This window comes from Macrotis lagotis, chromosome 6 (assembly GCF_037893015.1).
Source record: "Macrotis lagotis isolate mMagLag1 chromosome 6, bilby.v1.9.chrom.fasta, whole genome shotgun sequence".
NCBI classification, from domain to species: domain Eukaryota; kingdom Metazoa; phylum Chordata; class Mammalia; order Peramelemorphia; family Peramelidae; genus Macrotis; species Macrotis lagotis.
Genome location: NC_133663.1, coordinates 8,305,985 through 8,321,625, shown reverse-complemented (window position 1 = coordinate 8,321,625; position 15,641 = coordinate 8,305,985). Strand labels below are relative to the sequence as shown.

Genomic DNA, 15,641 nt, shown 5'->3' with positions numbered 1-15,641 from the left:
CCGGGTCTCAGTTTCTTCAACTTTAAAATGAGATTAGATGAGCTCTAAAGTCTCTTCTTGCTCTGATTCCTTGGAAATCAAGAAATCAATTCTGCTGTCCTGTCCCCCAAAGACAGACGGACTGATAGACCATCTAACTCCCTTATCCACGCATTTATTACCTTTGAAGGAATCCCAATTGATTAGCTGATCCTCGTGTCCCCTATAGACCACTGGATCATGTCTCTATGGAGTTGATGTCCACACTATATATTCCTGATAGCAAACCAATGGTGGTAATTTGCAGAAAGTGGCGATCAGAGGATGAAAGTTTACATCCCAGCCTTGCTATACGTGTTCACCTGTGTGACCATTCATTTCTACCTCACCTGCCTCTCTAAAGCCAGAGAGTTGGACCCAGTGACTGCTAAGATTCCTTCCAACTCAACATCCATGGTTGACTATGAATATTCATTCATATGCCCTTCATCTAGATCAAGAGAGGGAGATGCAGACACTGGTGGTCAGTCAATACACATTTATTAAGACCAGGTGCTTTACTTGTAGCCAGTTACTATTCCAAGCATATTCAAAGAAAGACAGTCCCTGCTTTCAGAGAGGGCCCCCGTCTATTGGGACCATGTGAACAACTCTGTACATAGGCATTATAAATTGGCACAATTGGAAACCAACAGAGGGAAAGCAGTAGAAGTAAGAAAGACTGGGAAAGACTTGCTGGAAAAGGAAGGTGAGATTTTTACTGAGATTTGAAGGCAGCCAGGAGGTGGAGTTAAGGAGGGAGAACATTCCATGCGTGAGGGACAGCCAGAGCAAATGCTCAGAGTCAGAAGCTGGAATGTCTTGTCCTAGGAACAGGAAGGAGGCCGGTGTCACGGGCTGGAAACGTGCACCAAGCCTCCCAGCCCAGCCCACCCTCATTTCAGTACTCCCCATCTCTGGCGCCTAGTCCCTCCAGGCAGCAGGAGTCCTATGCAATCTTAGAGCAGAACAAAGTGAGGTTTGTGATGAAGAAAAACTGCAACTACATTCCAAGTCTATTACGCATATTTGCCAGGCTTTAGACTTGCAAGACAACTTCACCTTTTGGTTAAAGAAAGCAAAAGGTATTTACCATTGAGGTTTCATTTCCTTGAGCATAAGGAAAATTAATATTCAATATCAAAAGATACAGGAACCATGATAGGGGTCTTGAGATCTTTCCATTAAAAAATAAATTTAATTGATAATTTTTTTGTTACATCATCATTTCTGGGAAGTACCTTTTCAAAACTGAATCTGTTCAATTAACAAAGAAAAATGGATAAGCCCCAAACTCCAAATAAAATGACTATGAATAACATTGGCCTTGCTGCTCTGCTCTGCCCTTGCCTCCTTGTTAGAGGAGGTCTCCCTAAGGACTAGTATTGGTTTTTCATTTTCTCTTAGTCCAGATACCTTTTAGGAATGTTTTCATCATCATTGCTCTCATCTTGCATATTTTTTTCATTGTTCCTTTCATCCTGTGTCAGTTCATAGTAAATCTACACATGATTCTCTGAATTCCTCATATTTGTAATTTGTAATCCTCACAATTGTAATTATTGCTGTCTGATAATATTCCATTAAACAAGATAATAGAGGCAATTTAGTGGTATGGTTGGAAAAATGATGAACTTGGGAGTCATGGAGACTGAGGTCAAGTCTGACCTTAGACATTTGAATGTTCTGTGACTGGACAAGTTGCTTTACATCCCTCAGTCTCCGTTTCCTCATTTGTAAAATGTAGATCATAATAATAACATCTGTCTTCCAGGTTTATTGCGAGGATATGTGGAAAGTGTTTTGTAAACTTATAAAGTGCTATGTAAATGCTGAGCATTATTAATAGTATTATATTCACATACAAACTTTTTTTTAATTGTTCCTCAGTCATCTACCATTATTTCTCCATGAATAAAACACACCCTTTTTTGAAAAATTTGGGATCTAAAACTTGGGAGTATTTCCTACACTGGTTGTGGATTTTTTTTGACTTGCATTTCCCACTTTCTTGAGTTTCTTGTCTTTGTGTTCATTTTTTCAAATTTGTTACCGGTATATTAAGTGGCGTTTTGCCACATTCTGCCCAGAAATGTCTCAGAAAAGATTTTTGTCCAGTGCTGAATTCAAGCTGAAAGGGGATCCAGTTTGCAAAAGTGAATGGAAATCATGATGCTGAATGTTATTCTGGTCCTCCTCCAACTGAGAAAGCAATCTGAGCCTGGATCTCGGAAGAAGAAACCCCCCCTGAAAACGCCCCAGCAGAAGAAGGCCATAAGAGGCAAGGCAACCAAATGGTCTGTGTTTGAGAGAGCATTGAAGAGAGGGATTGAAGAGCAAAGAGCCATTGGAATTCCTATGTCATCTAGGATGGTTCAGCAGGAGACCAGAAGAATGGCTAATGGAAAAGAAGTGACTGATTTCTTTTTCTTTTTTTTTTTTGCAAGACAATGGGGTTAAGTGGCTTGCCCAAGGCCACACAGCTAGGTAATTATTAAGTGTCTGAGGCCGGATTTGAACTCAGGTACTCCTGACTCCAGGGCTGGTGCTCTATCCACTGTGGCACCTAGCTGCCCCTAGAAGTGACTGATTTCAAAGGAGGACATAATGGGTGCTTCTGGTTCATGAAACAGAATGGTCTAAGCATACATCCCACCCCAGACTTACCCAGGGAGGGCTTGTGGTCAACCCCAGACCAGAGCCCAGACAGGAGAGCAGGTAGAGCCTCTCCTGAGACAGTGATTTGTCATCCAACACAGATGAGGACAAGCTCATGGATGGGAGTTTTGACAGTGATGAGTTGTGTGAATTTTATGATGAATAAAACTTGAGTTCAATAAGTAATACTTTTTCTTTCAAATTTCAGACCCCAAAATTAAGGTGCATCTTATACATGGGGAAATAAGGAATTGACTTGTTTCAATTCCTTGCTTTTTAAAGAATGGTGCTATGAATTGCTTGCCATGGTGGACCCTTGCCTTGGTCCAGAAGATCTTCCCTTTCTCTTTTCTCTGAGGGATCCACACAGGCCACCACAATTTGCTCCCTCCTTTAAACTAATCACAAACTACAAACCAGGAACACCATTTCCCTTTGTTTTCTCAACCACCACAAAAAGCCCAAGGAGGCCCCATGCAGGTGAGCAAGCTTGGGAAAGCCAAGAAGAGTGGAGTTCCTCTCATTTCCAGAGCCCCTGGCTCCAGAGAGGCAAGACATTCTGACTTTTTTCAAGTCCTGTGGGCCTCTGCCCACCCCCAGCCCTCAAACCCATCTGGTTTGGAGGTCTTGGAGTCCAGTAGAGTGTCAGTTCACTGGATGGAAATCCAAAAAAAGACCACTCAACTGAGAAAATCGATGGTCCAGAAATCCTGAGAGAATGGGATCATCGTTCTTCCTCTTTAGCAGCTAATACAGAACATCTGGATTTCAGGGTCATCATCAGTTACAACATGGAAGATCCTGAACTTGCCTCTGCTTTTGATCTCCACTTTATCAAATCTGCATGTTTGAAAGAGCAGCCTATTAAGGGAGGAAATTGGTTTGTTTTTAGTGTCAGAAACAGTTGCAGGTAAATACAATTTGATGGAAATAAATCAAGTCTTGGCTGCTCAACACCCTCTGTTTCAGCATTGGTAGAGGTGCTGCCATAGATTCCATCATGGACTTAGTAGAGGTCCCCCAGGAATGGTGCTGATGTTGGCGGTTCTGTAGAGGACTTTCTCAGTGATGGATTTGCCTTTCCTTGGTGGAAAAAATATGGAATGACAACAAATGTCTCTTGTTTTCTCCAGTACAAACATCACAAAGCCAGTTTTCATTCAAGGACCTGCCCAAGAACTCAACCAGCTGCTAGACCAGCCAGCCTTTGTTCTCTTGGCTACTCATTACAAGTTAAGAATCTCAAGAGTTCTCCAGGTCCCTCTCTTTTGACCATTGGCTCTGTTGACTATTTACTTTCCTCTCAACCTCCACAGGCTATTTCTGCCAACTTTCCTGCATAATGTTTCCATTACTTGACTAGTGGTCCCTCTGTATTTTCTGAGAGTGGGGCTTTCTATTGAAAGATCAGATTTGTTCAGCCTCAGGCAACCTAGGCTGCCTTTCATGTCCTCATGTTGTACAGGATAATCACTTATGACTGTGTACCTTTGAGAAAGCAGTTGGTGTTCTTGGGAATCTTGGAAGGGTCCAACAGAGAGGCCGGCTTGAGAGCAGCATTAGAGCAAGACATTTCTAGTCCTAGCCTGCAACGCCAGACTGTCCTGGGTGATTCATTCATATGACTGGTTGTTTTTTTTTTTTTATCAGAAATATATAGAAAAGGCCAGTCAGAGAAGAAGCAGGAACCTCTGCCTATGTTGGAAACCTGAAAGGGTCATCTTTGAAATTTGATTTCCTGAGACACAGAAGCTAGATCACAGGAGAGATGACAAAATAGCTATGTCAACTTTTCCTTAAGTCATGTGATTAGAATATATTCTAAGTTCTCATGTTCTTGGAGAGAAGAATGAAAAAATTTCTGGAGCTTCCTGTGACTTTTCAATGTATCTTCCTTTTTGTGCTCATCTATAAATTGGAAATAACACCAATAAATTCATGGTAAATCTGGCAAAATCCTCTCACATCTAATCTAGTGATCCACTCATTGTTGTCTGAAGAATGCTTAAGATTGGGCGGCTAGGTGGAGTAGTGGATAAAGCACCTGCCTTGGAGTCAGGAGTACCTGGGTTCAAATCCGGTCTCAGACACTTAATAATGACCTAGCTGTGTGGCCTTGGGCAAGCCACTTAACCCTATTTGCCTTGCAAAAAAAAAACTTAAAAAAAAGAATGCTTAAGATTATTAGATTGCAAATTACGTATTTCATTAAGTTATCTAGGGATAAATGTTGCATTCCAGATATCATTTCCCTGGTGGACAGTGTGAGCCTGGGTGAGGTATCCTGACCCTGTTATAGACCACAAAGTGTTTTCAGTTAAAGTTGAATCTAACTAGGAAAGATATACTCATCCATAGAAGATTTAGCACAATGTACATTCTTCAATAGCATGGATAATTGTGAATCTATTAATTATTTCAATTGATTAAACTGATGAAGTTAAAAAACCTACATCCTAGAATTCCTGGGGTCATTCCTCTTTCTTCCAAATTGTACAATCCCTCTAAGGTGAATGGTAAAGTTAGGGATATTCAGTGTCCATATGGAACATCAGGATTAGCATATATATATATATATATATATATATATATATATACACACATATATATATACATACATATATATTTGCATTTTTAATGTTTATGGAAATGTTGATTTCCAATCATCAGCTTCCCTTTTGCCTATTAGATTGTCATATCTTATAAGTGGATGATGCTGGTCTGCCTCCTAAACAAATGATCTTTATGGTCCTGGCAAGACACTTAACCTCAGTAACCATGGCAACTCACTAAGATCAGAAATTGAGAAGATGCTCATCTGTAAAAGAAGGGTTTGAAAGTCCCTCCCTAAAGTTCTTGATGTCAAAGAAACCCCAGGTTTTGTACTTTATTCAAAAATGAAGCAATTCTATTTGGCAGCCTTTTTAGGATTACAAACCACATGCTTTTTTTTTTTGTTTAGTTTTTGCCAGGCAAATGGGGTTAAGTGACTAGCCCAAGGCCACACATCTAGGTAATTATTAAGTGTCTGAGGCCGGATTTGAACTCAGGTACTCCTGACTCCAGGGCCGGTGCTCTATCCACTGCACTACCCAGCTGCTCCACCAAGCCACATACTTTTTGACTGAGATTGGAGCAAAGAGATGAGAAGACAAAAAGTTGGAAGGAATGTCTCTTAAAGCCTTGCCTATCTAATTCATATTCTTACCACTCTCAAAAGACTGAATCCTAGACATGTGGTTATTGGAATAATGAAGTCATATAGCCCAATAGGAAATGCCAGTGCTGCTGGTTGGTTGTCTTGCTCAACCAGGTTATCAAACATCAATTGTCTTATCACCAGGTAAGAGATCAGTTACTGTCCAATAACTAGACCATCCATGACCCCAAGCAGCCATCTTATAAAGGCAAATGATTTCGTCCCAAGGGAGGAGCAAATTGGGGAAATAATTTCAATCCATTCTCACCACTAAGAGAATACAACTGAAAGTGCATTCCATAGAATGATAGGTCATTAATGTCCTAGTCATCTAGGACCTGGGACCTGAGTCCAAGGAAGTAAGTGATTTAAGCTCACTGCTAATACGGGAGCCCAGATCTTTGGCCTTCCAGTTCCACTATCTCATGAACATTTTTTTAAGTTAATGTCTTCTTTCATTTTCTCCATCCAGAAGATCTAGTAGTACTCAGTGATCTCTGTCATGTGGAAGAAATATCGGACTTGTTTTTTTGTTTTTGTTTTTGCTTTTTTTTTCCTTCTAAAAGGTAGGCAGAAGATGCAAATAATCACCATCACCATCATCATTCATCAATCATCATCATCATCATCATCTTAATATAAGAATAAATTTACTAGCCATGAAAGTTACCCCAGAGTAATTCAGGTTGCCTTCAGAGGTGGTGGGCTCCCCTGATCATTAAAGCTCTTCATACTGTCTATGAAAGCATTTATGATGCATGGGTGGGGATGAGATTCCTTCTTCCTGATAAAGTTGGACTAGGCACCCTCTGAGGTTTGAGATTTGAGGATCTCCAATGTTGTTTCCACCTAAAAGCTTCTCTGTTCTCTTTGGAAAACATTAAGACCTCAAAGACCAAACAAGATCTGCTAGCCAGTGAGAAAAGGATTTGTTTTGATGTGAAGCAAAGGAGGTTCTAGTCTGTGATTCAGTTTAGAGAGATGAGCATTGTGGAAGTTTATTGGGGCTGCCCCCAGATTGGGGTCATTAGCTACTGGTCAGGTGATGTGTCTTATTAGCTTTCATCTTCCTTTCCCTATGCAATCACTGGTACAGGCAAACATGGACTTTCTTTGATGAGAGGAGGATTCCTTTCCTTTTCCCCCCTCCATGGAGTCTTGGGGAGGTAGGCAGTGTCCATGTGTTTGCTTCCTTCCATCAGCAACTGGCGCCCTCTCGAGTGATATACACATCCTCAACTTTTGGGAAGATTTGGGAGACATTCAGACAAAACCTTTGGAAAAAAGAAATTAAGTATATTGCAAAGGCCACAAGTTTCAGTAGGAAATCAAAAGAGACAAAACTTTACTACTTTAGGAGCTGGGGTTAATAGTAACCAAATGGCATTGGATTGGTGCTTTTTGTTCCCATTTTCTTCTTTAAGAAGAATACTGGCAGTTGTGCCTCAGAACAAAGGGGAATCATTTGGGGTAGCATTGATGATTTTTCCTCACCCCCCAAACATACTACATGCAGACACACACATTCCTTTTTGCTTTGTGGTTTGTTTGCATATTTTCTATTCTTCAAAATAAAATTGCCTCAGTCCCAGTGTAAACAAAGACTTGGCAAATAGCAGCCCTTTGTAATCTCATGAGAATTTAGTGATATGTGGATTTACCCGTTTCTTTAAGTCGGGAGACACTGTGCCAGAGACCTCAAGAAAAATTGCAATAGGTAATTTTATCCATAACACACACACACACACACACACACACACACACACACACATTCAAATACACACCCATACACACATTTCATTAGCACATCCTGAAGTACCAAGAGTAGTTGCATAGAAGTCAGAGGTCACTGAGCCAAATTCCCTTCTGCCACCATTGATAAAATGTAGTTCTCCTCACTTATTCTGACCCTACTTACTGAATTACTGGCTCTCAGATCTGAAAGGCACACAAGGTTAAGTGATGTAGCAAAAGTAAAGACCAAAATTCTCTCTACAATATAATCAAGAAAGGATCATCCAGTAATTTCTATGAGAACTTGCAAAGGCAAAGAATCTTCTACCTCCAGAGGCAGCTTCTTTGGGATGCCTCTTATGGCTAAGTTAGGAAGATTTTCCCAACTGCTTATGGGCATTCTCCCCTCTGAATCCTAATACAATAGCTCCATCTGGATCTATGATCCTGAGTTCTGAGTCTTGAATCTCACATGAGAGTTAATTGAGTTTTCCTTTGCAAACCAGGCCTCATATAATCATGTTTCTTTATTTTCGTTAACTAGGTGGAACTAGTTAAAAAGATATCTTCTTTTGTAGTACTGGGTAGTACTGGGTAGTAACCTCCAAATTTGCACCCTCAGTACATCAGGAACACATTCTTGTGTGAATCTTTCTTCATCAGTGAACATCTTAACCTCTCTATTAGTTAATTGATCCTCTTTGAGAGTTGGAGTGGTCTCTAACAAAAGTCCCTCTAGGGCCAATGGTGATGAACTTCAGTACATTTATAGCTGGGTTTATTTACAGATAATGGAAATAAATAGTCCTTCCATGGGTAAGGTGATTAGTTCCTTCAGCTTGAAACTTCATCCTTTATCTGAACTGGACTAGCCAACAATGAATACAAACTCATCAGACTGATTCTGTCTAGGTGGCCTCAGGTGATGTTTCTTATTCATCCACCATAGAGACCTTGGCATCCACTCTGCCATTCCACATATTCTTCTTACCAGATCACCTGATCACCACCCCAACAACAATCATATTCTTCAAAATCTTCTCTTTTCCAGACCAAATATTCTGACTTCCTTGTCCCTAATCTCAACCTCAAATCATTTTTTTTAATACTTTTAACTTGAGAACAAAAGTCCAATCCAATCCATTAATTCAAGGAAGAAAAACTTGTCAATTGACTCAATCTTTTTTTGACATCTCCTTCCCACTGGCCACTATCACCTCTGTATTTGGTGGGGGCTTTTAATGAATCTCCTTGAGGTCAGGGAATATCTCACTATATCTAGTCTCTGTGTCCCCAACACCAAGTTCACTGTGTTATATAGGAGTTTTAATAAAAGCTTTTGAAATTTATTCATAGTCTTTCACCAGATTCATGCTTGCACCCATTACAACTTGGCAGGACCTGGCAATACCTTTGTTTTCCAGGCATTGCCTCAAAAATCCAAGGTCACATGAATTCCATACTAAGGCATCAGAAGTGGATTTCTATGCTACTGAATTTGTTGAAGTATAGAATTGTGTTCATTATTATGTCTGGACATTTCAAATCATTTTGTAGTTGATTCAATAAGGCACTCCAATCTTCCCTTCTATTTATCTAGGATTTAACATGAATTTAACATGCAAATAAAGTTAAAAAATGGATATTTTGTAGAACTTTGGAACTTGCAAAGAATTTTAATGAGATTCCTATCTTTGTTGTTACCTCCTGTTTTTTTGTTATTGCTACTGGGAATTACTGATCATTTTTGCATTTATTTTCTATGGGGTTTTTTTTTGTATTTTATACATTGTGGAAGCTATTTATAGACACAGGTAATTTCTTTGCTGATTCTCTAGAGTTTTCTAAAGAAGCTCAAGCCATTTGAAAAATAGGGTTAACTATTCTCTCCTTTTCACTGATGGCTATGCCTTTCATTTCTTTCTCCTATCTTATAAATACGGATTCTTATAACAAGATTAAGAAGAGAGACACTGCTTTTCTCTCATATAAAGACAGAGCCCTTTCAACACATTATTTCACTTGCACCTCACAACCCCATGAGGTAGGTATAGAATATACAACTTCCTTACTTCTTAAAAATGAGGACACTGAGTTTAGAAGATTAAGTGGTTTGGTCTGGAAAGTGAGCTCCTGTTGCTACTTTTAAAAAGATTTCACATGCAGCTAGTGAGCAGGGGAGGCCAACTTGGATCCCTTGCTTTCTCAGTGAGAAGTCCAGAGCCCCTCCAGGATGGACATTGCTCTCTCCCCATCATCCAGAAAGAACAGAGCTTATTCCCACTCCCAGGAAGCTTGACTCCCTGCCTTGGCTTTGAGCTTGCTGTTCAACCTATCTCGACAGGGTTTTTCCATTTTAAAAGGGAGATATGGACTGAATGCAACATCCATTTGAGCTTCAGGAAATGAAAAATTTAACATTTCCAGCTGGCAAAGATCGATTTATTTCACATCAGACTCTTCGGGAGCATTGCCTGCATATGCTCCCTGACACTTGTTTTTTTTTTAAAAAAAAGTCCTCAGTTCTGGAGCGAGATTCTGCCGGAGGCATCCAATAATCTTAATTTCTTTATCATCCAGACATCAGAGCAAATGTTTGTACATTACCTGTGTGGTTTATTTTTATTCAGAGGATGGTTCAGGAACTCTTGCTGTGAAATTGGGCTGTTAATTATGCCAACCCAAAGGGGTGTACAAGCCCCTCCAGATTGTGTGTGTCTCTAGTTAAGAAACAGGAGGAGTTGGGAGTTGGTGCAAAGATTTTTTTCCAGAGTTAGCAATATTTTTTTTCTTTAATTTATGACCAGAATTTAATATTTTCATCTCAAATATTATTATTGGACATTAGTAAAAATACTTGTGGTTTGAGAGAGACACCTAAGCTTCAATTATGCTGTGACTGTCTGCTATGTAGTCTTCATCTCTTGTTTCTGGACTCTCCAATATCTTGAATATAGTTACTCAGATGTTTGTTCCTATATTTCTCTTGCACCTAAGAACTCATGATGGGATAGATCACTTATCTTGACTTCCTAGTTAGAGAAAGAGAAGCAAAGAAACTTATTGCTTGCTGGAGGGAGAGGGGGAGGTCACCAAGAATTTATTAAACTCCTTCTACATGCTAATAGGCAAATGTGCCAAATCCTAAAAAGACAAAGAAAGCCAAAAAAAATCAGTCCCTAGCTTGGTAGAGCTTAACAACTCCTGGGAGAGATGAAAAGCCAACAGCAAGGCACAAACAAGAGACAGGTAGGTAGGTAAGTAGGTAGGTAGGTGGATAGATTGATAGATAGATAGATAGATAGATAGATAGATAGATGGATGGATGGATGAACATAAATAGATGGATGTAGATAGAGAGATAGATAATGGATGGATGATGAACATAGATCAATAGACAGATGAAGATAGATAAACAGATGGATAAAGATAGACAGATTGATACATAGATAAATGGGCAGGCAGACTATCACATTACAGTCAATTTTATCAAAGGATAGATAGATCATTGGTAGATAGGGAGCGAGAGAATAGATATTTTTTGATTGCTCAATAGATAAGTAGGTAGGTAGGAGATGATAGATATAGATGTAGATAGATAGACAGATGAAAATAGGTAAGTAGACAGACTGATACATAGATAGATGGGCAGACAAACAGATGGCAGTCAGTTTTATCAAAGAATAGATAGTCAGTTGGTAGGGAGAGAGAGAATAGATTGGCAGACAAAAAGACTGATCAATAGATAAGTAGATAGGAGAGATAGATAGGTAGATAGATGGATAGATAGATATAGAGGTAGATAGATAGTTAGACAGATGGATAGATAGACAGATGCAAAAATAAAACTCTAGCTGAGACTTGAAGGAAAACAGTCGATAACAATAGGGAGAAAAACATTTCTAGTGGGGAGGACAGCCAGCGAAGATTCCTGGAGTCAGGAGAGAGCATATTGTGTTTAATGTTCATCAAAAACTAAGAGAGGTAGTAAAGAGAGGAAGGTGCAACAAGACTAGAAATGGTGGAAGGAGCCAAGATCTGAAGGGCTTTGGAAGCCAAACAGAAGATGTTCTATTTAACCCTGGAGACAAATCAAGGCCAAGGAAGTTCACTGAGTAGGACGCCATCATGGTTAGTTCAGCATTTAGGAAGATCAGTGTGATAGTTGAGAATGGATTGGCATATGAGGGAATCGAATCTAGGGCCCTAATCAGCAGTCACTGGGAATAGTATAGATTGGTGGTGATGGAGGGATGGGAATTCAGTGAAGCATGGACCTACTCTGTGTTGGCATCAGTGTCAGAAATGGGAAGGAGGCATAGATAACAGATTGTGAAGGTAGAAATGATAATTCTGGACAACTGTGTCTGAAGGAGGGGGGAGTGGTAAGTAGAGGATGACTCCTGCATTTTGAGTTTTAGTGAATAGGATAATGGTGTGTGCTACAGTAATTGGGAAGTTAGGAAGAGAGGAGGATTGTGGGGAAAGAGCACGTATTTGGTTTTAGTTGTATTGAGTTAAAACCATGGCACATCCAGTTTGAAATATTCACAAGACACAGAAAGTAGAAACTGGTAACTGGTAAGAATACAAAAACCTTCCCGACTTGACCAGTTTTTCCCCTAGTCAAGTATCCTCTGTTTCCAGATGTGATATATATTTATATGTGTGTGGATTTGTGTGATATGCATATATATGGGGGGGATAAAAATCCACTAAGAAAATCTTTAGAAGCTGACTGAGCAAAATGAAGGTTTTAATTGCTTTTCTTGAGAAAAGGAAAGACTTACAACCTCAAATCAAGTGGTGAGAGTTTGAGCTGTGCCTAAAGGACAGTCAAGTGAGATTATATGACCTAACAGCAATCCCCCCAGTCCCCTCCCCCTCAACTCACTGGCTGAGTTTTTCAGGGTTACATTCTATTCTTGAAATTCTACACCAGCAACAAAGAAAAGAGTGAAAAAAGGTTTTCATAAAATATGACCTCGCCATCCAGATGGTGAGAATACCAAAAAAAAAAAAAAAAAAAAAGATTTCAATGACCTTCATATCTATAGCTATCTAAAATGAAGTAATGTCTAAGTCTAGTAAAAAACAGTTATCAAAAAGCAGGTGGCCCATGAGCTTCTCTTTTGGAATACAAGGTCTTTCTAGGAATAGTCCAGTAATAATAGTTTGTTTTTCTTAATATGTCTTAACCCTGAGAGGACTAAACTAGGAATATTAAACCTGGGAGGGTTTTACTGGGAATATTCCACTCCCATATACACATATGTATGTATAAAGACAATCTTTGAAATACCCAAGATCCTCATTTTCCTGTTGAAATGATTTGCTCTTGGGTTTCTTTCTTTTTTTATTTTCCCTCATCAGATCACAGGGTCACAGCTGAAAGGCATTGAGTCCAACCAACACCCTTATTGGTGCCTGGATGGTTCAATGGTCCACAGAGTTGAACTTATAATCAGAAGAACCTGAGTTCAAATCCTTCCTCAGGCACTCAGTTATATCACAAAAGAAAAATCCCTTAAGCTCTGTCAGCCTGTTTTCTCATCTTTAAAATAGAAATAATTGTGTCATTTACTTCTCAAGTTTGTTTTGAGGTCCAAGCAAGATAATATATGTGAAGTGTTTTGCAAAATCTGAAGAGCTATAAGTTGCTCCTATTATTTTACAGAGCAGGAAACTGAGGCCCAGAGCCCTTAAGCCTCCTAGCTCAGGTGGTTTAAGAAGGAAGAGTCAGAGACAGGAGGTGCATCTCAAATCCTCCAACTAGAAGAGCTCAATCTACCCTATCACCACCATCTGCAGTTCAGGTATTAGGAGTAAGCAGGGAATAGCTCAGATTATTAAAGTCATCATCAAAATAATTAGAAGACAACGTGAGCATCCTTAAAAACAATGCCATCCAAGTTTCATGTATTATTACCCCCTTTAGTTTTTGTGTGTTTATTGATGATTATGTAAAAAAAAGTATGTTGAGGATAAAGAGGATGATAACAAGTCTTAGAGACTAGGGGAGCTTCATTTAGGAAGCAGCATCTTAGCTGAGCCTTGAAAGATAGATTTTATGGGTTCTAAGGAGTGAGATCAGTAGGGAGACAATTCAGGATAGGGGGTGTAGCTCATGCAAAGGAAATTAGTTGGGGCAGAAACTTCTCATTTCTACAAGCAGCTCTTAGGGCAGTTTATCTGGTATCCCTCCCAAAAAGAAATAAATAAGCCTCATGGTTTCCATGCTTGGGTTTTGGAAGCAGTAATCATATATCTTGGTGTTTATTTCTGACTCACCTTTGTGCTTTGGTTTCAGTACCAGCAAATGCAGCAACGTCATGGTGTGAGTATCCACCTTGATGAACTTATGGTTACTTGGGTGTTTTGGGGGAGACCGTTGCCCATCTCTCCTCCCTCCCACTTCCACTTCTATGTCCACCATCTTCCTTATCTTCAGAGTTTTTAATTCCCCAATGAAATGGAGCCTGTTTATCTTCATCAGAGCCCAGTTAACACAATGAATAGAGAGTAGCTTCAAGGTCCAGGAGATGCTCCTCTGAGGGAGTGACCCTGGACAGTTCCCCCAAGCTCCAGGTGATGGGGAAGAGCTGAGCTATCATCCATGATCACCCAACTTGATGGCCAAATTCACTGCCCAGTTTACTCTGCCACCTTGCATCTTCTTGATGTGAGGTTGGATTGGAGGCAGCTTCTGGGATGTTCTGTGATACCCCACTCAGTAAACAGCCTTTCACATTGCCATTTTCAGAATACCTTCTAGAAAGGCATGGAGAAAATGGGGGCTGGAGCCCATCAAGGTTGCTTCACAGTAAGCTGTGACTCCGGTTAACCCAGCTTTGCCTTTTGTTCCTCTACAGAACACTCTGGAGCAGTGCAACGTGTGTGCCAAGCCGATCATGGAGCGCATCCTCCGGGCCACTGGGAAGGCTTATCATCCTCACTGCTTTACCTGCGTCATGTGTCGCCGCAGCTTGGATGGGATCCCCTTCACTGTGGACGCCAGCGGCCACATCCACTGCATTGAGGATTTTCACAAGTAGGATTTCCACTCCCACCCCTTCCCTGGGGGCCTGCCCCTCTCCCTCCTGATTTCCTCCCTCCCCCATGGATCCTATCTTCCTTCTCCTCCTAGAGTAAGGAGAGGCAGTGTGGTGGAGACCCTGTGCCAGAAGTCAGAGAACAGAGTAGGATACTGCAAACCGGCTCATGGGATGGGAGACCAAACCACCAATCTCAGCGATATTTCTCCTTTTGTTATTCACATAGTTCGAATTGATTCCAACGTATTTAAAGCAACCGTTGTTTCAGTATTTCAGGTTTCAAACAATTAATAATTATTTTATCAAGCAACAAGGATAAGCTTGGCATTGTGCTAGGGGTTGGAGATGTACATACTCTATTTGCCAGGATGTTACCTTCTAATGGGGGAGTCAAGCACATATAAAACTAAAGAGATAGCACACGTCATTTAAATAATGAATTGTGCAGGGTTTGAAATGAAAGGACCATGTTTTGCAAGAATTAATGACAATTTGAGGCGGCTAGGTGGCACAGTGGATAGAGCACTGGCCCTGGAGTCAGGAGTACCTGAGTTGAAATCTGGCCTCAGACACTTAATAATTACCTAGCTGTGTGGCCTTGGGCAAGCCACTTAACTCCATTTGCCTTGCAAAAACCTTAAAAAAAAGAACTAATGACAGTTGAAGAAAAATGGAGAGAGGAGGTGAGGAAGAAGATAGGAGGAAGAGGCAAAACAAGTTCATTTAGGAACCAGTGTGCTAAATCCTGAGAGAAAGATAGGAGCAAGGCAGCCCCTCTTTGATAGAGGGTAGACAAGACCAAGAAAGGGGCTCCAAAGGGGGAGGGAAGAGGGGACCTGATGCCAGGGATTGGGGAAGTGATAGAGCCTTGAGTAAAGTGAGCCATGGTAAGGGTTATTCCCCAAAGAGAATTCCAAACTGGAAGTTTACCAGTGGGAAAGTGGGGATTTAGCCCCCCCCCCCCAGATAGTGAAAGA

At 40.4% G+C, this 15,641-nt stretch overlaps 1 protein-coding gene across 3 annotated transcripts in view; it reads left to right on the top strand.

The window, feature by feature from the left end:
• Positions 1-15,641, top strand: part of LPP (LIM domain containing preferred translocation partner in lipoma) — a 346,149-nt gene that overhangs the window by 309,724 nt on the left and 20,784 nt on the right. For all 3 annotated transcript variants that reach the window (XM_074190661.1, XM_074190660.1, XM_074190662.1), the window contains exon 6: positions 14,482-14,660. In XM_074190661.1, coding sequence (XP_074046762.1) covers positions 14,482-14,660 — 179 coding nt within the window. The remainder of the gene's footprint in view (positions 1-14,481; positions 14,661-15,641) is intronic.